Below are 26,220 nucleotides of genomic sequence, written 5' to 3' on the forward strand. Positions count from 1 at the left end.
TAAATCTTAAAAGAGGATTTAAGACACATAGTTCAAAACAACAGATTCTCTTCACAAAAAACGGTCTCTATTGATCCTATGTAAAAGGAAATACTTCCAATCGAACTGTTCTACAATGATTCTGAGTTCAAGAAGCACGTTAAACCAGCCATAAACCCTTCCACACCTAGACACAATTTAATGCCTCATCATCCCCATACCACCATGACATGCTATTGGTGTCTAGATGGCTCTTCGAATCCTTCAAGAAATTGACAAATCAGCCATACCTCATTTTCCATTATACTGAACTCCCTACCTTTAATCATGAGTGTTGGAATGAAACAAAATAGGAACAAGTCCAATCATCCCTTTCAGACCACTCAAGTTGTCCATGATCACTTGGTAGAATTTCAGTATTATTACCAAAATTCCAAGGTATTTCCCTCCAATATCCACGATGAAGACTTACAATTACCCTATGCTCAACTTACAGCATTGGTAATTCATCCCCTTGCAAGACTTACAAAATTTGCCAGGAGTCAAAGGCTTATTCATCTATATGATATTATAAGTTTACTACCAGTTGAATCTCCTTAGTGTTGGAAAGGTCACCTCCCCATCTGTAAGCCCCCAAATGAGAAGAGCGTGGGGGAGGGAGACCTAGGGCAGAAGATGCCCAGAGAAGAGAGAGGGAGGGGGACTGCCACATGGGCAGCACCTCACACAAAGCAAGAAGGGTACCTGGCAAGTCGTGAAGCTCCTCATGTACAGGGCAGACACATGGACATCAGGGACCTGCAGCAGCCTGATTGCGCAGGGATTTCCAGCAAGGACAGACGGCGCAGCAGTACGGAAGGGTACGGTATGCATACGTGGCTGTACGGGGCTGGTGAAGGCCAGGCAGGAGGCAAGGATGCTGCAGCAGGAAGGCGCCTGCATGAAGAAAGATACGGGGCAGATGGCAAAGGCTATGGGCGGGAGTACAGCCTGCAATAGGGTCTCCAGCAGCAGCAAAGGGCAGCCTAGCAGCAGCCCAAAAGGGCCTGGCTAGGGCCTTATATAGGCTGGGCCCTTGCCTAGATTGGAGGGCCAAAATCCCTAAAAGTATGGGCCATAAAGGCCTAGTTTTGTGAGCCCTTAAAGGGCTGGACCAGCAGCAGACTGGTCGGCCAGTCTGCCCACCTAGGACCTATATCCAGGAGGTGAGAGGGTGCTTAAAGGGCTGCAGACTTGGCCAGGAAGAGGCTGGACCTTGGCTGTCTTCTAGGGCGGCAAGGTGCTGAGATCATCATCTTCTGGAGCAGCCATTCACAAGCAGGTTGGAGCAGTGGAACAGGGACCTGTGTGCTGCAGACAAAGCTTGGCAGGGGCTGCCTACCTAGGCTGATTCACAGGCAGTAAGGTGGAGAAGAACACACTGGACGGAAAGTCTACAGACGCTCGAGGTGGAGCACGCGGGCTCGAGTCTAGAGATAGCCAGCAAATAGGAGAAGGACCTCGTGGTAAGATCAGCGGACCACACCATTGGTGGGACTCTGGATCTCTCTCTTGTATTGTGTCCATAGTTTTGGACGGAAATATATATATTGGTGGTTTCTCTACCTGGCCGGTTCATTGTCTATTGATGAGTCTGCACATCTATTGAATGCACATAAGTAAAGAAGTTTGTGATTCCACACCCCACATGCACACTGTGTGAGCTCCCGGGCATTACTATAAGTCTTCCGCTGCGTGTACCCTCTGTTGGGTCATTTCTAACATGGTATCAGAGCCCAAGTAGGAGGCTCACAGGTGTGGGAGCCTGAAGGCAGGGACCTTGCTGAAGGACGACCCTGATTCAGAAGCTCTTGGGAATCGACTTCCACGACTGGAGGATTGTGCCCTTGCGAGAAGGAGGGTGAATCATGTTCAGTCAGGTGCGTTTAAAGTTTGCGGTCCAAGTTATCTGGAGATGTACTTTTGTTGCAGACCTTGCCAAAGGAAGGACGGGTTGAAACAGACCCTCAGAGCATGGTGCCTCGAAGACTCCAGGTTATTCACTCATTATGAGGGGGACAGCTGGAAGATCGTGGAGGTTGCGTTGCTCGAACTCGAAGGCAGGAATGTGACGGAAGGGGGTGGTGCCAGGAGGTGCTACTAGAGATGGACCTGTGTACCAGGATGGTGTGCGGAAGCGGAACCAGACCTGGTGGAGCAGGAGCCACTGGATGAAAAGCCAAGAAAAGATTTCGACACCGAAAGGTTCCAGAGGACTACGACCAGGGAGTTACTGGCGCATCGTCATCGACGTGTTGGCATTGGGCCGAGATGTGTCGGTGAGAGGGGGTGTTGGAAAGGTCACCTCCCCATCTGTAAGCCCCTAAATGAGGAGAGCGTGGCCTGCCAAAAGTGCTTCAAAACACTTACAAAAAGGCAGTGTGAACTGAAACCTGCAAAATTGCTCTCCCAACACAAAAGCCCCAATTTGTGGCTTGAAATTGCAACCAGAAAGGGGCAAATGGTCTAAAAGCCCCAAATGTTGCACAAATTGCTCTCTGCCTACAAAAGCCCCAAATTTCACTGCAAAATTGCAATGTGATTGCAAAAGCCCCAAATTTTTGCAATTCTCTACAACAAATGCAGAAGCCCCAAATTTAAAAAAATTCCCAATACACAAAATGTGTCCAAATCTGCCGACAAAATGACCTGCAAAGCAAAAATATGCCTCGAATTTGAATGGCTCCTTGCAAAATGCTCCTACAAGAAGACCTTGAATGCACACAGAGGCTTGAGGAGACAGCTAATGACACACTCCGTACAAAAGTACGGAACTGTACGGAATGTACAGTCATGCTGTACAACTGTACGGAATGTACAGTCATGCTGTACGGACAGGTACCCTCTTGTGTACGGACTACTGTATACGACAGCTATACGGAACAATGTCTGTACGAACAACCTATTAGCTGGCGCTATTGGAAGCTTGTACGTACAAACAATTACAACAGGTCGGCCTGCTGTACGAATCACGTGCGTAGTTAGCGGCTGTAGCAAGTACGGATGCCGATGGCAGCGCGTGCAGGTACGGACAAGCGTACGGCACTTGCAGGCGATGGCACTGTCAGCGCGTGCAGGTACAGACAAGCGTACGGCACTTGCAGGCAATGTACGGTTGTACGGGCGACGTGCTGTACGGGGATGTACAGACAGATCTGACGGGGCTGTACTACGATCTAAGGAGCTGTACAACGATCTCAGAAGCTGTACGGTAGTGCAGAAACTACAGTCCGTACAGATTTATGGAGGACTGTACGGACGAAATCTGCAAGCAGCGATCTGTTGTTCTTGGAGCAGGGAGCAAGGTCAACCTGCTCTCATACCAAATGTGAGTTGCAGAGGGAGAGAGAGCAGAGTGTAAGAGCAGGAGAGCAAGAAGGTAGTAAAGAGCTGAAAGCAATAGTTGCAATTGAAGAGTGTGTTACAACTGAAGAGTGGGATAGGTTTTGTCTAAGTGACAAAACCTTATCCTTCACTAACCGTAGTTAGTGAACTGACTGTGGTTAGGGGGAAAAACCTCTAAATGAGAGAAAAGTGCCCCTAACCTACTTATTACATTACATTGGTCACTGCTAAATTATAACAATAATTCTAACAAAAAGCCCTAAAAGTATGGGCCATAAAGGCCTAGTTTTGTGAGCCCTTAAAGGGCTGGACCAGCAGCAGACTCGTCGGCTAGTATGGGGCTGCCCCGTCCATTTTCTCAGCAGGCCTTAGGGCCTATAAAAGGAGAGGCTTGTGGCCTCATTTCTCATCCAGCATAGCCAGCAGTTCCAGGGCAGAAAGGAGCAGCAGGGAGCCTACTCTCTGGGCCTATCTATAGGAGGTGAGAGAGTGCAACAAGTGCTGCAGACTTAGCCAGGAAGAGGCTGGACCTTGGCTGTCTTCTAGGGCAGCAAGGTGCTGAGATCATCATCTTCTGGAGCAGCCATTCACAAGCAGGTTGGAGCAGTGGAACAGTTATCTTGGAGCCTACATTCAGGAGGACCAAGGGGACCTGTGTGCTGCAGACAAAGCTTGGCAGGGGCTGCCCACCTAGGCTGATTCACAGGTAGTAAGGTGGAGAAGAACACACCGAGCTTGAGTCTAGAGATAGCCGGCAGATAGGAGAAGGACCTTGTGGTTAGATCAGAGGACCACACCATTGGTGGGACTCTGGATCTATCGCTTTTGTATTGTGTCCATAGTTTTGGACGGAAATATATAAGTTTTGGTGTCTTCTATATCTGGCTGGTTCATTGTCTATTGATGAGTCTGCACATCTATGTGACACACATTAAGTAAAGAAGGTTGTGATTCCACATCCCACACGCACACTGTGTGAGCTCCTAGGCATTACTATAAGTCTTCCGCTGTGTGTACCCTCTGTTGGGTCATTTCTAACATGGTATCAGAGCCCAAGTAGGAGGCTCACAGGTGTGGGAGCCTGGAGGCAGGGACCTTGCTGAAGGACGACCCTGATTTAGACGCTCTTGGGAATCGACTTTCACGACTGGAGGATTGTGCCCTTGCGAGAAGGAGGGTGACTCAAGTTCAGTCAGGTGCGTTTAAAGTTCGTGGTCCAGGTTATCTAGAGATGTTCATTTGTTGGAGACCTTGCCAAAGGAAGGACGGGTTGAAACAGACCCTCAGAGCATGGCACCTGGAAGACTCCAAGTTGTTCACTCATTATGAGGGGGACAACTGGAAGATCGTGACGGTTGGATTGCTCGAGTTCGAAGGCGGGAACATGACTGAAGGGGTGTTAGAATTATAGATATAGTTCAGCAGTGACCAATGTAATTTAATAAGCTAGTTAGGGGCACTTTTCCCTCTTTAAGAGGTTTTTTCCCTAACTGCAGTTAGTTCACTAACTATGGTTAGTGACTACTAAGGTTTTGTCACTAGGACAAAAAGCTTTCAAGCTTTCAGCTCTCAGCTCACTCTCTCTTGCTCTCTCTCTCTCTCTCTCCCCAAATCTCACATTTGGTATCAGAGCAGATCGTGCTCGAGGACCTGCTCTTTGCTCCCGGACTCTAGCTCCTGCGAGCTCTCTTTTGCTGCTTGTACTTTCGTCAGCTGCAGTCTCGTCGCCCGTACAGTGCCGTACATTCCGTACAAGTCCATACGGACATGCTACTCTAGCACCTACGTATCTGCACTAACGCCGTACCAGAATACCTGCAATCAGTTTGCCGTATCTGCTTGTACCTGCGTCTGACTGTACAGCAAGAACTGCTCGCACCTGACCGTACAGCAAGACCAGCGCCGTGTAGCACGTACTGCACATTCGTCACTGTACAGCCTGAAGGTACGTACGTGTCTACGCCGTACGCATGCCCCGTCTGTACCTGCGACCGTACGAATCGCCGTCCATACCTGCGAACGTACGATTTGTCGCCGTACCTTCCGTACGAGCGATGTACCTGTTGTACCTGCTACTACCATACCTGCGCGTACACACCGTACAATAGGTCGTCGTACCTGTTTTCGTACAGGTCCTGCTTCAGTACAATTCGTCATACATAACTGCACCGTACATCAGTACTTCTCCGTACATCCCGAATATGCTCGTCTGTACTCATTGTACCAGCAAACATCTACAGTCCTTTGCAATCATTTGGGTATTTTCAGGTTCACAGTTACTTGTGAAGCAAACATTGCAGACAGATCTGCAGATTTGGTCTGAAATTTGGGGCTTTCAATTTTGCAATACAATTTCTTGAAGAAATTTGGGGATTTTGTAATTACACTACAATTTCGCAATGAAATTTGGGGCTTTTGCAGACAGAGCACAATTCTTGCAACGTTTGGGGCTTTTAATCAATTTGCCCCTTTCCAGTTGCAATTTCGGGCCTATTTTGGGGCTTTTGTGTTGGGAGAGCAATTTTGGAGTTTTCAGTTCATACTGCCTTTCTTGAAGTGTTTTGCAGCACTTTTGGCAGATTCTGGAGAGTTTTTGATGCTTGGACAGATTTCCGACAGTGCAAGTGCAGAAATCTTAGTTGCATTTACAGCCAGTGCTTGGCTGTGTTTTTTGGGAGTTGTGCATTTCATTCCCAGTAAGGGAATTCAGTTTTGTATCTGCTTAAATCTCTTTCTCAGATATGGCCCAGCAAAATCAGAATGACTTCCAATTCGGTGGTCTTTCACAGGAAGACAAGTTGGATGGTACCAACTACTCCCTCTGGAGTTTTATGGTACGCAATACTCTGATTTCTCGCAATTTATGGGATTATGTGAATGGGGGTGAGATCCGACCAGCAGGTATGGCACCTAATACCCCTCCTCAACAAGGAGGTGGAAGAGGTCGTGCACAGGGTGCAGCTACACAACATGTTGGTGGTGCAACTATAGCCACTACTCCAGAGTAGAAGAGATGGGATTCACGGGATGCCTTAGCTTTGTCATGCATCTCTCTTTCAGTGAAAAGATTTATCATTCCCCGCATATCCGGTCGTGTAAGACCTCGAAGGCAGCATGGGATATCTTAGAAAGCATGTGCAGCCGGAATGATGCAAGGGTATCTTTCTTGAAAAGAGAGTTAAGTAATACACATATGGAAGAGGGTGACTCCATGTCAGTCCACCTCACAAAGCTACAGCATCTCAGACAGCAATTATTGAACATAGATGAGATTTTTCCTGATTCAGAGATGATTACTACCACTCTGAATTCTCTTCCTGAGTCTTATCTCAGCTTTCATACCTCACTGAACTCATCATTGAGGGGGGGTGCAAATCCTCTCACTTTTCATGAGTTGATAGGACTTCTGCTTCAGGAAGAGCAGACCAGGAAAAACTTGGCTTCATGTGCAAGTGAACAAGCTATGCTCTCAAAGTTTAAGTCAAAAACAAAGGGACAGGCAAAGACATCAGTAAATGAGCCTTCCAGTGGGTCAGGACAGCCTTCACAAAAGGCTAAAAATGATGCAAGTAAGCCCAAGAAGAAGGGTTTTTGTCATTACTGCAAAAAGCCAGGTCATCACATTACAGAATGCAGGAAAAGGCTTGCAAAAGAGAAGAAAAACAGCTCCGGTATGGCTGTTTCGGATTCAGCTCCTCATGCATCTGACAGTGGGGACGCTGCAGCCAACTTTGTTGGACAGGATTATGCCTTTTTATCTTGCATTTCAGATTCTAGGCTGGCTGCTCCAAATGCTCGGGATAGTACAGCCACTTGTAATGATGATACATATGCATTTTTGACTTACATATATACATATACCTAGATGAATCCAAGAACATTCCCAAACTCATCCTCTAAAAACACAACATAGTGCAGTTTCAATCTCATGATAGTCACTCACAAGGTTGAAAACCATAAACTCCATCATGCATAGCAAGGACTAGCTACTATGACATCCCCACTGACGTCATCAGCGCCCAACAGTGGGTGTAGACCATAGTATAAAAATATGCTCTCACACATACAAATCCACACACCCACACATACTTGAGCATCCATTTATACAAAGTCTTCGTACTGAGTTTCTGTCGGCACTCCGGAGGTGAAGGACAGACTCAGCCATGATGAAGGCTAGCACTAAAGGAGAAGGCTAATCAAAAGGTAGTCCAAAATCTCTTCATTCAAGCTACAACTGCTTGTGAAGTCTAAACATTTTCATTTTAGTCTCTCCCCAACGAGCAAAATCTAGCTGATAGGGCAACGCACCATTTAAGATAGAATTATCACAATACCAGCAGGCCGCAACTTGGACGAAAACTATGAAACACTGAACACTTGGTATTTTGACAGCGGTGCATCCAAGCATATCACTTCTACGAAGTGTCTTTTTACTTCCTTGCATCCACCTCCCGTTGGTAAGAAAGTCACTTGTGCCAATAACTCGTCATATTCAGTACGTGGCACAGGAGAAGTTGAGCTTACTGCCATTGATGGCTCAGTTTTCAGACTTTCAGATGTCTTATATGTGCCTGGTATCACCAAGAATCTTCTTTCAGTGTCCACTCTTAACAGAGCTGGATTTCAAGTCATCTTTGAGGATGACAAATGTGCTGTCCGAGACAGGGAAAATGATTATGCCTTAAGATTATCTGGTACTCTGCTGCGTGGGCTTTTTCAGCTTGATCTTTTTGAGAAAAGAGCAGCCCATGCTCTTGCAGTTTCTACCCCTACTACCGCCATGCAGAATGCAGAATTATGGCATGCCCGATATGGCCACATGCATTACAACAGCTTGATGACACTTCAAAAGCACTCTATGGTTGATGCATTGCCATCTCTTGAGATACGTCCTCCACATGCCTGTGAAGGGTGCATTTTAGGCAAGATGCATAGATTCCCCTTCAAAAAGGATGGTTCAGTTAAAGCTGTATGTAAATTACAGCTTATACACAGTGATGTCTGTGGTCCCATGAGGACTCCATCATTGGGTGATCATCTCTACTTTGTTACCTTTATTGATGATTACTCCAATTTCACTTGGGTCTTTGGGCTGAAGCGCAAATCAGAAGTGTTCATGGTGTTTAAACACTTTTCAGCCATGGTTGAAAATGAAACCGGACTCAAGATACAGACATTGCGCACAGATAAAGGTGGGGAATACTTGTCTGCAGATTTTGATGCTTTTCTGAAAGGCAAGGGTATTGTGCATCAGCTCACAGTGAGACTGACCCCTCAGCAAAATGGCAAAGCTGAGAGGAAAAATAGAACTCTTATGGAGATGGACAGATGTATCTTGAAAAGCAAACACATGCCTCACAAATTCTGGCTTGAAGGTCTGATGTGTGCCAACTACATTTTAAATCGGGCTCCCACTAAGGCTAATAACCCAGTCTTTCATGCTAGAACAAAGCACATTGAGGTGCATTATCACTATGTGCGGGAGAAGGTTTTACTAGGTCTTATTGATCTAGCTTATGTCAGCACAGAGGATCAGGTAGCTGACATATTCACGAAGGCATTGGGCGCAGAGAAGTTGCACAAGTTCAGAGACTTGCTTGGTGTGCAAGAATTGGGAGCCTGTGAAGCAGTTGGCATTGCAAAGCGTCGCTATTGCATTGGCATGGCATCATTTTGAGATAAAGAAGAAAACTCCCTATGAGGTCTGGAATGGGAGAAAGCCTTCAGTGGATTATTTCCGAGTCTTTGGATGCCTTGCATATGCTCATGTGCCAGTTGAATTTAGGCACAAGTTGTCAGATAAGGCAATTAAGTGCATATTTGTTGGGTACAGTGCAGAAAGCAAGGGGTACCGTCTCTACAATCTTGCTACACGCAAGATCATTGTCAGTAGAGATGTGATATTTGCAGAAAATTCAGCTCACACTCAGGCTGAATTTCATATGCCTTCTTCTTCAGAGGATGTTTTTGAGGGGTTGCTACCCATTGCCTTGGGTTCCCCTGCTGATATTTCTGATGCAAATCAGAATTTACAGCCACCTCCCGATGCTCGAGTTCAGCCACAAGATGTCTTGCCACCTCCACAGGCAGTGGAACAGGTGGTTCAACAAGAAATTGCAGACATACATGGAGCAAAAACAGTCCCAAACTGGCTGTTACAGACTCTCAGGGAGAGTAAGATTGATGCTCCATTACCTGGCAGGACTCGCAGTGCAGCAAGGCACATGGAAGGTGCTAATTCAGTGGAATCAGCATATGCACGTACTCTTCTCGATGAGGAGGAGCCTGCAACATTCGAAGAAGGACAATGTGCATTGGATGAATGCCATGCACGATGAGTTGCAGTCTATTAAGAAAAATCAGACTTGGGATGTTGTAGACTTGCCACCAGGTAAACATGCCATTTGCACACGATGGGTTTTCAAGGTGAAACGGAAGCCAGATGGCTCCATTGATAGATACAAGGCAAGGCTAGTTGCTAAAGGCTATGCTCACAAAAAGGGCATAGATTATGAGGAGACTTTTGCTCCTACATCCTGGATGACCACCATCCGATCTGTTATTGCAATGGCTGCACATTTTGAATGGAATGTTCATCAGTTGGACATAAAAACAGCCTTCTTAAATGGAGACTTGCTGGAAGAGGTTTATGTCAAACAACCTCTAGGCTTTGAAATTACAGCAAATGCACTTCAGGTATGCAAGCTAAACAAAGCTTTGTATGGGCTGAAACAGGCTCCTCGTGCATGGTATGCCAAGATTCATGCCTTTTTGACCAGCAAGGGGCTGCACAATAGTCCTACTGAGAGCACCCTCTACATCAAGATGGATGGGGGGGAAATTTTAGTCATCCTTCTTTATGTCGATGACTTACTGCTCACAGGGTCTAATGAAGATAATATTGCAGATTTCAAAGCTGATTTGCTGAAAAGCCAGGAAAATCTTTTGACACCGAAAAGTTCCAGAGGACTCTGACCAGGGAGCTACTGGAGCATCTTCATCGACGTGTTGGCATTGGGCCGAGATGTGTCGGTGAGAGGGGGTGTTGGAAAGGTCACCTCCCCATTTGTAAGCCCCCAAATGAGGAGAGCGTGGGGGAGGGAGACCTAGGGCAGAAGATGCCCAGAGAAAAGAGAGGGAGGGGGACTGCCACATCGGCAGCACCTCACACATAGCAAGAAGGGTACCTTGCAAGTCATGGAGCTCCTGATGTACAGGGCAGACACGTGGACATCAGGGACCTGCAGCAGCCTGATTGCGCAGGGATTTCCAGCAAGGACAGACGGCGCAGCAGTACAAAAGGGTACGGTATGCATACGTGGCTGTACGGGGCTGGTGAAGGCCTGGCAGGAGGCAAGGATGCTGCAGCAGGAAGGCGCCTGCATGAAGCAAGATACGGGGCAGATGGCAGAGGCTATGGGCAGGAGTACAGCCTGCAATAGGGTCTCCAGCAGCAGCAAAGGGCAGCCTAGCAGCAGGCCAAAAGGGCCTGGCTAGGGGCCTTATATAGGCTGGGCCCTTGCCTAGATTGGAGGGCCAAAAGCCCTAAAAGTATGGGCCATAAAGGCCTAGTTTTGTGAGCCCTTAAAAGGCTGGACCAGCAGCAGACTGGTCGGCCAGTATGGGGCTGCCTTGTCGGTTTTCTCAGCAGGCCTTAGGGCCTATAAAAGGAGAGGCTTGTGGCCTCATTTCTTATCCAGCGTAGCCAGCAGTTCCAGGGCAGAAAGGAGCAGCAGGGAGCCTACTCTCTGGGCCTATCTACAGAGGTGAGAGAGTGCAACAAGTGCTGCAGACTTAGCCAGGAAGAGGCTGGACCTTGGCTGTCTTCTAGGGCAGCAAGGTGCTGAGATCATCATCTTCTGGAGCAGCCATTCACAAGCAGGTTGGAGCAGTGGAACAGTTATCTTGGAGCCTACATTCAGGAGGACCAAGGGGACCTGTGTGCTGCAGACAAAGCTTGGCAGGGGCTGCCCACCTAGGCTGATTCACAGGCAGGAAGGTGGAGAAGAACACACCGGGCTCGAGTCTAGAGATAGCCAGCAGATAGGAGAAGGACCTTGTGGTTAGATCAGAGGACCACACCATTGGTGGGACTCTGGATCTATCTCTTTTGTATTGTGTCCATAGTTTTGGACGGAAATATATAAGTTTTGGTGTCTTCTATATCTGGCTGGTTCATTGTCTATTGATGAGTCTGCACATCTATGTGACACACATTAAGTAAAGAAGTTTGTGATTCCACATCCCACACTTACACTGTGTGAGCTCCTGGGCATTACTATAAGTCTTCCGCTGCGTGTACCCTCTGTTGGGTATTTTCTAACACTTAGATAATATTACAATCACTTCAGTTCAAACTATTTATGACTATCCTCAACTAACCCTTCAACTTTGTTCACCATACTAGGCAATAACAGTGTTGCATAAAGGGAACCTATAATTAATGCAGCTTTTGGTGTCTTCTAATCACCAAACATGTACTTACTTCGTTTGATATAAATCTATGGGGTAGGTTTAGATCAGCTCCTCTGACTTCAGAATTGTCATTCCGCCAAAATAAAGTAATCAGCCTTCCTTGCCTGAATTCTATTTCTCCAGAGGTCATTGTTTAAAAATGATAAATCAAAAAAACGATATAATGACTTGTGATAATGCCTTTAATGACATGATTCGGAATAGAATAAAGTTCATTGTCCTATGAATTATTTGAGACCTCTTTGTGCAAAGCAACATTTCTTTTTTTTCCCCAGAAAATGAAAATTCCATTAATGCTTGAAAACACCATACAAACACTTCCAAAAGGAGCTATCGATGAAAGTACGAAAGAAAAAACAGGTTGCCAGCTATAGGAAAGCCACCTATTTTTGGATCTCACGGCTCACCGCCTAGAGAGATTTCAAAACATGAGCTAGCAAACAAGATGGTGGTCTATACATTCCGAGAATACCCTCGCAGAAAAGGGTGGATTCCTGCCGGCCATGCCTGGCAGAAGCGTTCGCGCCTTTCAGTGGTCGCTCTCGAACCTGGAGTACCGCGCTTCCAAATGGCACGCAAAGTGAAGATTATATCGTACCAGATGGATACTAGGGTAGCAGCCAAAGAAACCGGCTGGCCTCCCATAACCTTGTAACCAATATAAACCATTCTCCTCGACACCTTGGGCCACCTCCTGTCCATACTTCTTAGATGTGACGGTGACTTCTCCATTTTTGAAGAGTACTAACATCTAATGCTTCTTATCCATCTGACTCATGGAGAACAAATTCTTGCAAAGACTTGGAACATACAGCACACTACATATTAACTTTTCTTCTCCTTGTGGTGATGAACGGAATACTACCTATACCCTTCACAAGAAATGTTCAGCTCTCACCAGGGCCCCTCGGTACACCTTTGAGTCGAGATGGGTCTGTTAAGCCAGGCAATCTCCAATTCTCCAGGACCCGATAAAACAGGTACAAGCACCACTGGTGCCTCTCCAAATCCTGTCAAAGAAACCCCGAATCGGAGGCCAAAAACACAACCAAAGAAATGTCAAAAGCCTCAGTGCAGAGAAAAAAAAACAAAATAAAAAAATTATTTAAAATGTTTTTCTGGTCTGACCAGATCTGGCCGACCAGATTGACCTGGTCGGTCAACTCTGACCAGGTCGGTCAACCTGCAGGTTGACCGACTTTTTCTGCCCCTTCCTATAAAAAGGGGGGGGGGGGGGCTAGGTATTCACATATTATCTCTTCTCCAGCTCCAGAGGTTTCTGCACACCCTGAGCCACTTCTGCCTCCTGGCTGTCTCCTCTGCTGCCTCAACTTCTTCCTCCTGACTGCCTCCTCTGCTGCCTCAACTTCTGCCTCCTGGCTGCTCCAGATCTGTCCCCTTTTTCAGCTCCAGATCTGCCCTCTTTTCTGCCCCAGATCTGCCTCTCCTTTCTGCTCAGATCTGTCCTCCTTTCTGCTCCAGATCTGTCCCCTTTTCAGCTCCAGATCTGCCCTCTTTTCTGCCCCAGATCTGCCCCTCCTTTCTGCTCAGATCTGTCCTCCTTTCTACTCCAGATCTGTCCCCTTTTCAGCTCCAGATCTGCCCTCCTTTCTGCTTCAGTTCTGCTCATCTTTCTGCATCAGATTACCTCCAACTTCCGCTCCAAATTCCGTTCTTTCTACTCCAAATCTGCAGCAACCCCTTCATCAGTTTGTTGTCTCAGATTTGGTTCAGTTCCAACTTGTGGAGCTAGTGCAGAAGTCCACTACAGTTGTCAGGACTGAAGTTTGTTTCAGAGCTTCTCTTCACTTGTACTAAGTTCCGTTTGTGATATATATATCTTCTTCAGCCATTGATTGTCTTCAGTATTGTTTTATTTGTCTCCAAGTATTTTTCTTTATATGGTATCAGAGCCAGGTGTGCCAATCGACACCTGAGCCTTGATCTGGAAAGCTTGGAAGATAAATCATCACCTGAAGATGTCTTCTCCCTCTTCTCCGAAGCGATCTCAGCCTGACTCAACCTCTATTCAACCATCACCTTCGACATATGTCGAGAGAGAGTCTGCTAGGATTGAAGGTGATGAATACCTCTCCAAACTCTTTAAAGAATTTGCTGAATTCCAGAAATGGAAGGAACTTGAAGCAGGTACCCGTACACCTCGTGCCTCTACCTCTCCACGGTTCTCTCCAATACGTCAACAAGGACCTCTATTCAACTCAGAAGAAGCTGAGCAACATCTCAAGTTCGGTGCCAACGAAGAACAAGTATCCCCTGACGAAAGAGGACAGGCCGGCATGAGAACATTGGATTATTCGACAGTGCCTATTCCACAAGAATCAGTGCAAGGTATGATGCCCTATTCCCTTAGTGCAACTCCTTCTGTTATGCAAGGCATAGGAACAAGTAATCACGAGGACACAGATCCATACATGCATGTGAACACTCGCAGACGAGAAGGAAGAAATGCGTCTGACAATGAGTTTGCTTTCGGTTCACATCCCTCCCTCCCTCCCTTCCCTCTCATCTCTTCCGCTGCCATCTTTCCTCCAGTGGTTTCTCATCCTCCTCCTTCTCCCATGCCACTGGATTCCTATAGTTTATTTCCCTCTATCTCTCCCGCTGCCTCTTTTTCACCTCTCATGTCTTATCCCGCCTCTCATCTTCATCCCTCCCCCTCAGGACCTTTTTCAAATTCCTTTGTTCCTCCGGTGATGCCACCTCTCCCTTCTTCTCACTCTGCTACTATTCCCAATTCTCTTCTGCCTCCACCGGTTGCTTCTCCCTATCATCCTATTTCTTCCCCTCACCTTGTCTCTGCAACAGCCAAACATGCTTTCACTGATATGACTCGTTTTAACGGGTCTAATTATACCACATGGTCCAATCTTATGCGCCATGTGCTTGATTCTCAAGACCTATGGGAACTCGTTCAAGGTACCGAATCGCCACCTGATCCTCATGTTTATCCTCCTCAGGTAGTTCGTTCGTGGCGACATCGTAATGCCACTGCCATTGTTGAAATTATGCAAGGTCTTTTACCTGAATTTCACTCTCAATTACAGCATTTTGATCTTGCCTCTGAGCGATGGGCACATCTCACTGACCGCTATGCAGCTCGAGATCGTACTCGTCGTATCAATCTTGACCATGATCTCCAACAATTCCAGATTCTTGCTGACGATGATCTCAAGGTTAAACTAGCCGATTACCGGCGGTTAGTTGCTGAATTTGCCACAACTGGTCCTCCCAAATCCGAGGATGACCAAGTTACTTTCTTTTTAAATAAACTTCCGCCCAAGTATTTCAGTTTTATGCAACAAATCATTTCTCAACCTTCTCTTCCTACTTTTTATGAGTTTGAATGTCAACTTTTGCGTTATGCTCGTCTTTACTCTCAAGTCCACCAAAAACATAGCATTCCTGCTTCAGAGGGGGCTCTTCTCTCCGGGATTCCAAAAGATCAACCTAGCTCCGGAAAGCCCTCTCCTACTCCTAACCCCTCTAGTAGTAAACCCGCCTGGCACTCCCTTCCCAAAAAGAATAGATTTTGTCAGCATTGCCAGAGAGTTGGGCATATTGACGATGAATGTCGCTCCAAAGCCAAAGGCCTTCTTCCTCAGCCTCCCACCATGACTCCTCAACCACCCCGTTGGACTCCTCAGCTCCCTACCACGACTCCTCAACCACCCCGTTGGACTCCACAGCCCCCTACCACGACTCCTCAGCCACCTCGTTGGCGTCCTAGGGGTGGTCCTCCTCCTCCTCCTTCGAACACTGGTCTCTGGAGACCCCAGGGCCATGTCACTAATCACTTCACTCCTTCTCCTCCCTTTATAACTCCTGAAGGTCTGTCTGACTGGTCCACCGGAGATTCTCTAGACTTCACTTCTCAAGCCTTGATTCATATCACCGAGCTTGACTCCTCCTCTTCCTTATCTGGGTCAGCTTTTCATACTCTTTCATGTGACTCTAAATCTTCTTGGATTGTGGATAGTGGAGCCACTCATCATATGACCCCTCATTCTGATCTCTTCATTTCTCGCCAACCGGCAACAGGGGGAGTTCGTTGTGGCAATAACTCTGTTGCTACTATTCATGGTGTTGGTTCAATAACTTTTGATACTGACAAAGGTCCCAAACTTGCTCAATTAGATCAAGTGTTTTATGTGCCCCAATTAGGGGTCAATCTTCTTTCTGTTCATCAACTTTGCCTCCTTGGTCGCACAGTGCTCTTTACAAAGATGCATGTTGACATCATAGATGAGTCCTCGGGACTCCTTCTAGCTCGAGGTGATGCTCAACCTAATGGTCTGTACTTTATAAATCAATTTCTTGCGACTCCCTCCCCTTGCGGTTCTGAGTTTCACCGGCTTTATGGTAATGCTACCCTAAAAGATCCAACTGACACAGAACGATTATGGCATTATCGTCTGGGACATTTGTCCTATGACTCTTTATATGAAATGTCTCGGGATCATCTAGTTGATGGCCTACCTAAATTATCGCGCGCTAAAGATATTTGTCATCCCTGTCAATTAGGTAAACAAAGCCGCACTCCTTTTCCTTCTCATTCCACTTCTCGAGCCAGTGAGATTTTGCGTCTAATTCATCTCGATATTAGTGGCAAATCTCCTGTTCCTTCCCTCAATGGTTCACATTATTTCTTTTTAATTGTGGATGATTACTCTCGCTATCAATGGGTGTTTTTCATGAAAGAAAAATCCGACACTTTTTCTTTTTTTGCTACTTGGGCTCGCTTGGTTATGAACCAAACAGGCAAGTCTATTGGGATTGCTCGTAGTGATAATGGTGGTGAATTCATTTCCCATGAATTCACTCAATTCCTTCAAGAGCATGGTATCCAACGCCATCTTACATCTCCAAATTCGCCTTCCCAAAATGCTCGTGTCGAACGGCGACAACGTACTGTCATGAACATGGCCCGTTCCATGCTTTTTGCAGCCGAGTTGCCTGAACGTCTCTGGCCCGAAGCCGTCAATACTTCTGTCTATATCCTTAATCGCTGTCCTACTCAACCCATCCTGAACATGACGCCTTTTGAGGCCTTTTATGGCTATCGTCCTTCTATTGCTCATCTTCGAATCTTTGGTTGCCGCGCGTACACTCATACTCCCAATGATACTCGCGGTAAACTCGAACCTCGTGCTGAACTTTTTCTTCTAGTTGGCTACTCGGCAGAAGCCAAAGCTTATCGATTATTTGATCCTCGTACAAACAAAGTTTTGGTTCGCCGAGATGTGGTCTTCGATGAAAGAGCAGTGCTTAAAAATTCCTCTATTCTCTCTACTAATGACGTCTCCACTCCAGTTCCTTCCGACAATTCTCCACCCGAAATTCCTTCCTCTCCTCTCGAAACATCTCTCCCCCCACCCATTGTTTCTCCTCACGACCCACTGCCACGCTGGTATCGTCAAACTATGAAGGATTCCGGGATTATTCCTGTCGAACTTCCTCCTTCTGGTCCGCGCCGCTCTACTCGAATAACTTCTTCTCCTGCCACTGCCTCTTTTTTTACCACGGCCTATATCATACATTCTGAACCTGCCACTTGGCAGGAAGCACTTAAAAATCCTGCGTGGCATCGTGCTATGGAACAGGAGCTTGAAAGTATTGATCGCAATCAGACCTGGATCTTGGTAAATCGACCCACTCACAAAAAGGTCATCGGAACCAAGTGGATCTTCCGAACAAAACTCAAAGCCGATGGCACCCTGGACAAATACAAAGCCCGCTTAGTAGTGCAAGGATTCCGCCAAAAACATGGTATCGATTATGAGGAAACCTTTGCCCCTACTGCTCGGTTAACTTCCTTTCGTCTTCTTCTTGCCTTAGCTGCTCATCACCACTGGACTATCTATCAAATGGATGTCAAGAGTGCCTTTCTTAATGGCTACCTTGATGAAGAAGTCTATGTGACTCCCCCACCAGGTTTTTCTCCTCCTGGCCATGAAAATAAGGTTTTCCGTCTCCGCAAAGCTCTTTATGGTCTCAAACAAGCACCTCGCTCATGGTTCCACCGAATAGACACCTTCCTCAAAACTAATGGTTTTCATTCTACTCCCTTTGATCCAAATTTATATATCCATCATTCGTCAGAGGGGGTCTGCTTTATTTTACTCTATGTCGATGATCTTTTGCTTTTAGGCTCCACTCCCACTACACTTCAGTACATTAAAACTCAACTCAGCATCACTTTTGAAATGACTGATCTTGGTCGGCTCTCTTATTTTTTAGGCATGGAAGTTGTACAACATTCTGGTGGTATTTTTGTTTCTCAACAGAAATATGCTCTTCAACTCCTTGATCAAATCATTCCTCATGAGCCTAAGCTGGCTGCCACTCCCTTAGATCCCACCGTAAAGCTCTCAAAAGACTTGGAGTCTCCTCCCTTTGATGAACATCTCTATCGCCAGGTTGTTGGCAAACTCCTCTGGCTCCTTCACACTCGTCCTGATCTTGCTTACTCCGTCTCTATTCTCAGTCAATATTTTAATGAACCCAAGCTCACTCATTGGCATGCATGTATTCGTATCTTGCGGTTCATTCGTGGTACTTACTCTTATGGTTTACATTTCAGACCAGGACTAACCCTACAGGGATACACTGATTCTGACTGGGCTGGTGACCCGGACAATCGTCGTTCTCATGGCGGCTATATTTTCTCGTTTGGCTCGGCACCTGTTTCTTGGTCTAGCCGTAAACAAGAGACTGTTGCTGGTTCTTCTACTGAGGCTGAATACCGGGCCTTGTATGATTGTACCACAGAGGCCATATATCTCCGACACTTTTTGGCAGAATTGCACTTTCCTTGTACTGAACCCACGATCCTCTACGTCGACAACAAAAGTGCCATTGCTCTCGCAGGCAATCCCATTTTTTCCAACCGCACCAAACATGTTGGTGTTCACTTTCATTTTACTCGCGAGCAAGTGGAACTAGGTACTATTCGGTTGATCTATGTTCCAGCTGCCGATAATCATGCTGATATTCTTACCAAGCCGGTTAATCGCCCTACTCTTGAGCATCTCTGCCCACGGTTGGGGATTGGTTTACCTCCTCCTCTTTAACAGTTTTTTTTCTCTTTGTGTACTTAAGGAAGTGAACAAATCCCCTGCGAGGGCACTCCTTCAAGTCTTTCTTTTTTTGTACCATCATCTGGGCATTTAGTGAAGATGAAAACCTACTCTGTAGGCATCTCCATCTAAATGAAAACCCCCAAAAAAAAAAAAAAAAAAAAAAAAGGCTGTTGAAGATGATAGATCACTCATGGAACACCTCTTTGCTTCTCCTGTCTGCATTGGACATTGAGAGGGGGTGTTAAGCCAGGCAATCTCCAATTCTCCAGGACCCGATAAAACAGGTACAAGCACCACTGGTGCCTCTCCAAATCCTGTCAAAGAAACCCCGAATCGGAGGCCAAAAACACAACCAAAGAAATGTCAAAAGCCTCAGTGCAGAGAAAAAAAAACAAAATAAAAAAATTATTTAAAAATGTTTTTCTGGTCTGACCAGATCTGGCCGACCAGATTGACCTGGTCGGTCAACTCTGACCAGGTCGGTCAACCTGCAGGTTGACCGACTTTTTCTGCCCCTTCCTATAAAAAGGGGGGGGGGGCTAGGTATTCACATATTATCTCTTCTCCAGCTCCAGAGGTTTCTGCACACCCTGAGCCACTTCTGCCTCCTGGCTGTCTCCTCTGCTGCCTCAACTTCTTCCTCCTGACTGCCTCCTCTGCTGCCTCAACTTCTGCCTCCTGGCTGCTCCAGATCTGTCCCCTTTTTCAGCTCCAGATCTGCCCTCTTTTCTGCCCCAGATCTGCCTCTCCTTTCTGCTCAGATCTGTCCTCCTTTCTGCTCCAGATCTGTCCCCTTTTCAGCTCCAGATCTGCCTTCTTTTCTGCCCCAGATCTGCCCCTCCTTTCTGCTCAGATCTGTCCTCCTTTCTGCTCCAGATCTGTCCCCTTTTCAGCTCCAGATCTGCCCTCCTTTCTGCTTCAGTTCTGCTCATCTTTCTGCATCAGATTACCTCCAACTTCCGCTCCAAATTCCGTTCTTTCTACTCCAAATCTGCAGCAACCCCTTCATCAGTTTGTTGTCTCAGATTTGGTTCAGTTCCAACTTGTGGAGCTAGTGCAGAAGTCCACTACAGTTGTCAGGACTGAAGTTTGTTTCAGAGCTTCTCTTCACTTGTACTAAGTTCCGTTTGTGATATATATATCTTCTTCAGCCATTGATTGTCTTCAGTATTGTTTTATTTGTCTCCAAGTATTTTTCTTTATAGGGTCCCCTCCATACTCTTTCCTATTCGACATGTATTTTGAAGCGCAGCTGTCCACATACCAACCCTCCTTATTCTTACTCGCTACATGAGCGGAGGAGTGCTCTATGCACAAGAAGAGCTCTCCTGTAGTGACATTGGCCAAGTCTATCTATGGCTCCTCCTTGCTCTTGGACTCTTTTTTCTTTTGATCTGTCTTCTTCATCCAGCAATCCTTTGCATAAATGACTGAGCTTCTCACATAGAAACATTTTACCTTCTTCTTCTCTGAGTCTTCGGCCTTGCCTTTGGAGTCCTTGGGCTTGCCCTTACCGGGCTTGTCCTTCGCTAGAAATGCTTTATCGTCGTCCTTGTCGTACAACTTCCCCGAGCCCCCTCTATAGTAACAAGGGCCCAAACTCTTGGAATGTTAGGAGCTTGGTCCTTTCTCCTGTTGTCACAGTGGTGACGAAACCCTTGAAGCTGCGAGGTAGCATACCAAGTTGTCAGCAGTGCCAGCTGACTAGATCCACCTTCTCACCAATCAATGCCAGTTGATCTCTTATTACTTTTGATTTTCGTCAAGTGGCCATTTACCGATTCTCCCTCGTCCATGCTCATATTGAATAGCTGGTGCTATAGAGTCAATATACGAGAAGTGTTATCTGTCTCGTACCAATCCTTCAGAGTGTTATCTGTCTCGTAGGAGTCCTTCAGAGAGTGGCCTGCGCCTCCAGTGACATATCTACCATCTGGATGTGAGGAATCACAGAATCTGACGTTGTCCCTATGATTAAAGCCAGGGCATGGGCATCTCTATTCTCCCATGCTTGGAATTCGTCAAAGAGCGTTTAGAGCTAGAAACCATGCTCTGATACCATGTTGGAAATGAAGAAAAGAATCTCTCTAACCTCACAACCTATACCGAATAAAAACAGCTCTGTCTCACACTCAATGCGCATATGCAGACCACACTTGAATACCTCACTCAAAAGATAGAGCATAAACAGCGTACAAAAGAGAGAGAGAACTCATATATTATTCCTCCACCAAGTGGTGGGCACAACACAGCTCAAGGTGAGCACAAAAGGACCACCAAGGGCTGGACTGCCCAAACTCAGAACTCTCTAAGCCTTCTCCTACGCCGCACTGCCTGTGTTTGGCTTCTGTGACTGATAGAGAAATGAGAGGGGGAAGGGGTCTTTTTTATGGGGGGCTGGCAGCCCCTAGAGGTGGCCAACCCCCTGGTCAGTTTGTACCAACCAGCCTGGTCAGTGAAGGCTGACACCCCTGGGCAGCCTAAATATGGCTTGCTGGGGGGTGCTGTTGCTGTTGCTGTTGCTGCCAAGCCCTTCAAGCCCACCCTGGAGCCTTTGCTGCAAGCTGCAGCCCATGACAGCCACTCATGATCCCTCCCCCTCACCGTCATATGACCCCCCATGTCCTCTATGAGGGGGCTCACAGGTGGGGGCCATTGACTTCCAACAGCATGTTACATGAGATAAGAGAAAAGGAACCAGCTTTCACATGAATTACATTTCAAAATCATGTAGCAATGAATTACATTTCACAGCCAAAAAGCCTAAAAAGTTTTCAACAATTATTAACACGTGCCTTTTGATCTCTTTGAGAAATATAAGCATAGCTAAGAGCCTTGAATATGAAAAATCTCCTTTCACAAAGCAATGAATCTCCCCAAAAAGAATATGGTGGTGATCCCAAAAAAGTCAGTCACAAAAGCTCGGCATTGTAACCCAATCATCTGTCATCTCTTGAATGTTTGATGCTCAAGCTAACATTAGGTTGCTTACGTAACAGGACAGGTAAGTCCTTGAAACTATGACAGGACGGCAGCTTGCCATGCGGTGAGAGTTAAGATTTTAACCTCGGAGCCACACTAGGAGAGTGTGATTGAAGTAGGTGTATAGGGTCAAGTACAAGTCCATGGCATTAAACTTTTGGAATGCACATATTACAACACTACGTGGTCAAGTACAAGTCCATGGCATTAAACTTTTGGATTACAATACGTGGTAATTAAAATTGACCCAGGGCATTAAAACAGTGGCTGCAGTTGTGACGTCCTGTCCTGGACAGGTCCAAAGAACATGGCTTGTTGGCCAAACTGTGGGAATGTCTTCATAGGACAGGATATTTTTTCAAAGCCAAAAGGTTAAAGCTAGTCTCTTTTCACTGAGGGCAGAGACAAGCGTCATTTGTGCCTACTTGTTTTCTAAAGGGCTTTTACAACGTATCATAGCCGAGCTTCTATTAGGTCACATTCTCTTTCGTGCTGTTTCCGTCCACTTTTCTTTTCAATGCGCAGAACACCAAATCTTCTACCCGTTCTGAAAAACAAACAAGTTGAATACATTCAAAAGGCCTGCCCTGGAAGCTGAGAGAGAGAAGAAGAAGAAGAAGACGACGACGAGAGAGAATAAGAAGCAGCAAAACAAGAGGAGAGAGAGAGAGAGAGAGAGAGAAGGGGGCGGGGGGGGAGAGAAAATGCTGGGACCAAAATAGCAACAAGAGAGAAAGGGGGATGAACAAAAATAGAAAATCGAAGCCACCAATGAGGACACAACAAAACTCACCAATCAAACCACACGTTTTTCGTTTCTCTAGGAGGGTGACACTTTACATAAGCCTACCCCCAGGGCAGGCCAAAAATGGAAGCTACAGGGCATAGTAGACCATGATTTTGCCACAGCATGTCCAAGGTGGGGTGCCACCTATAACTCTGCTGCCCACACGTCAATAGGTGCACACATACACCTGTCTGGATCTCATCTCGTTTATAAACACTCAGCACATTATTTCGAATGCACACGCTCAACAGATAGTACAATACCGCACCTGAACGTGATACGTCGCGAGGTGAGCACGAGAACTTTCTCCCTGTTGCGAAAGGAGGCTGAAGGATGCCCGTTTTGTTCGGCAGAGACAGAATCTTTAGGACCGAGGAGAGTGCGCTTTGGGAGAGGAGGTTCAGAGTCGACAGTGCTCGTTTCAGTGGCTTGCGCCAAAGCTTTGCGTTTCTTGCCCATGCTCTTAAGGTTGATCAGCAACAAACTACAGGCACAAAGCAAAGCAGAACAATCTGGGCAAAACTTAAACAGCCTAGAAATGGGTTTTTCTCTCTAGTGGAAAACTAACTAACTACACCTAAATGGCTCCTACTAACTTAACATACATGTATACCTCAAATTTGAAGCAGCTTACATATGATGCTACTTTCGTTCCCTCAGAATGTGTACTTCTATAGGACCACGTGGGAAAATTTCAAAAGAAAATTGTGTATGAATGCGGCCCAGCGGCAACTCAGGCAAGCGCCATAATGGAGATGGTAAAGTGCAACAAATAACGTTGCTACATGAAGTGCCAAGATGATGGACATGAGATGATGTTGATGAAGGGACATGCAAGGCATAGCCTATGAGAAGGCTAAACCCATGATGTGATATGCTAATCGCTATTTTGGCCATACCCTAAAAGTGGAGCATACAAACTCTTCTATATCCTCTAAGAAAGATACAATAGATGGCGTTGCCCCCCAGCCGTGCGCTCCTGTGTGAGAAGCTTCGATGGCGTGCTAGAAACATTAGAGGACGGAGGCTGGATGCTAAGGAATCAGGGTTGCTATAGCTAGTGATGAATATGGGTTTCACGGGCTTGCTCTTATATAGCCATCAGTCGTAGTCGGTTAGACCCAATTGGGAGACTAACCCAATCGGCCCAAAAATGGCCGACTGGAGGCCGGTCCCAAAATAGGCCACTGACCACACGTTAGAACCATGGCGCAGAATAGAGTAACTGACCTACGATCACCATTCAGCTGCCTAGAGCCATCCGGGATCATGTGGGGCTCCAAACGGGCCCCGCAACTCAAGAGTGGACTGCCTCGGGAAATGCTCCATCTACCCTCAGTGCGGTCAGTCATGGGATGCCTTCCCACACTTGCATGTAGCCTAGTTGGCAGTGTACCAACTCTATCTGAAGCCGTCCAGCCATCAGGCCACACATGGCCCCCATCTGGTGTCCAAACCAGGACCCACCGGATAACCAAGCTACTCAAATGCCTTCTCCTCATATGGGGGGGCTTACAAGTAGAGTTAGCTGGTTCCCACGTAGTTACACGAGAGTGGAGCATTGATATCTAACAGTAGAGTGTGAAGAGACCATTAAGGTTCTGGAAGTCAGGGTTGTGTATATATATTTGTATCATTCATTTTGTTCAATACAAAGTCTCCATATTACATAGCATGCTAGTGCCTTAGAGGGTTCTTTCTCCATCTCTCACACCATTCCCACCATCCTCATACTCTCTTTACAATGATAAGTGGAGCTAGGAGATAATTCGAATGAGTTGGATGGATTTGGTCCATCGATTGGGACTTGCTTTCTTAATGCATTTGAGAGGGATATCCTAAATTTATCAATGCCCATAATACTCATTGGTGTAAAATACTTATTTTAAGCCATGCATTACATAAGTGCGTAATAAATCAATAATTCTTGAATGAATTGTCCTAATTAGATACGGCCATATGCACATAGATATATTTCATTAAAGACACTACATCATATCCTTTGGTGGGCTATTTTCAATCACCTATCAATAGAATATGTATGTAAAGTGGAGATCAATGCTCATTTCATGATTTCTAACCTAAACCTTAAACCCCAAACCCATGAGCATATTATGCTCCTATAGAGGTATAAGGCAACGAAGCATTACTTATTTGCACACATATAAAAATACAAAGTTGTAGAAAGCATGCAACTCTATGCAACATGACTAGGAGGGTCATGGTCCTTCAACACATCCCCTTGAGAGTGTTTGTATGTTGCAATTTTTTGTTAACATTATATGTCTTAAAGGGCCGAATTAGACCAATAGTTTGGATTCCTCATTTGTGAAACAATTGCTCACTTGAGCAATCCAAACTATCATTAGCAGAGAAATGGGGTCTCAAAAGGGCCTCATAAGGAATGGATTAGTCCTAATGAAAGGGCCATGGTAGGGCCCAAAAATTCCTAACCCCCCTCACCTAGGTGGGTTAAGCCCACAAGTGACCCCCACCTCTTACACAACTCTTACTCCGAGGTGGGAACCAACAAATTCAAATTTTAAATTTTAAATTTTGAATTCCCTCCCTCCTCTCTCCTCCCTGCCTCCCTTCCTCCTCCCCCTCCCCCCTCCCTCCTTTCCCCTCCCCCTCCTCACTCCCTCCCTCCTCCTCCCCCTCCCCACTCCCTCCTCTCCCTCTCTCCTCCTCCCCATCCCTCCCTCCTCCACGCCTGCTCCTCCTCCCCTCCCCCTTCCTCCCTCCTCCACGCCAGCTCCTCCTCCCCCCTCCCTCCTGCTCCTCCCTCCTCCTGCACGCCTACTCCTCCTCACCCTCCTCACCTATTGGTCCTCCCCCCTCCCCTCCTCCTCCACGCCTCTGGTGGTCCTCCCCCTCCATTCCTCCTCTACAACTGTTGGTCCTCCCTCCCCCATCCCTCCTCTACAACTACTGGTCCTCCCTCCCCCATCCCTCCTCCTCCTCACCCTCCCCCTTCCTCCACACCTTCTCCTTCTCTACACTCCTTTACTCATGGCACCATTCGAGGATGTCTCCAACAAGTATCAGGCTCACTTAGAGATAGAGGCTGAATATGCAAGCACACGTAGCTTGGGATTGAGGGGAGCTTCCAAAATCCATGGTCTTTGTTCACAAGGGTTGAAGCATCTCGACCTTTGGGTAGAAGGATCCTTGTATCCTTTAGATCTTGCCAACCAAAAGATCCCTCCTTTTCATGCAATGCATGAGCTATTTCGGTTTGTTGGAAATGGACAGGTGGGGCTACTTGGTTATTGCAATTGGTTAAATAATGCTTAGAGAATGGCTATGCAAGCAAGTAAGATGCATAGAGCCCAAGTAGAGCAGCTAGCACATTTAGGAAATAGCATCATTGTTGCAATGCATAACTCTATGTAGGAGCTTCAAAGGTAGAACAAGGATCTTCATGATAAAGCCAAAGCATTGGACTTGTAGGCGAAATGCATTGGACTTGGAGCGATAAAAATTACAAGAGTCACTTTGTAAGCTAGTTCA

General features: G+C 46.4%; 1 protein-coding gene across 2 annotated transcripts in view; it reads right to left on the reverse strand.

The window, feature by feature from the left end:
* The window catches only part of LOC147905468 (ribosome biogenesis protein BRX1 homolog 1-like), a 34,057-nt gene extending 10,806 nt beyond the window's left edge, over positions 1 to 23,251 (reverse strand). For both annotated transcript variants that reach the window (XM_087380101.1, XM_087380096.1), the window contains exon 1: positions 22,976 to 23,251. In XM_087380101.1, the coding sequence (XP_087236227.1) occupies positions 22,976 to 23,166 (191 nt within the window). In that variant the 5' untranslated portion in view covers positions 23,167 to 23,251. The remainder of the gene's footprint in view (positions 1 to 22,975) is intronic.
* Between the last annotated feature and the right edge of the window lie 2,969 nt (positions 23,252 to 26,220).

Source organism: Dipteris shenzhenensis, chromosome 1, assembly GCF_047967505.1.
Source record: "Dipteris shenzhenensis isolate YYH24624 ecotype China chromosome 1, Dip_SZ_1.0, whole genome shotgun sequence".
Taxonomy (NCBI): domain Eukaryota; kingdom Viridiplantae; phylum Streptophyta; class Polypodiopsida; order Gleicheniales; family Dipteridaceae; genus Dipteris; species Dipteris shenzhenensis.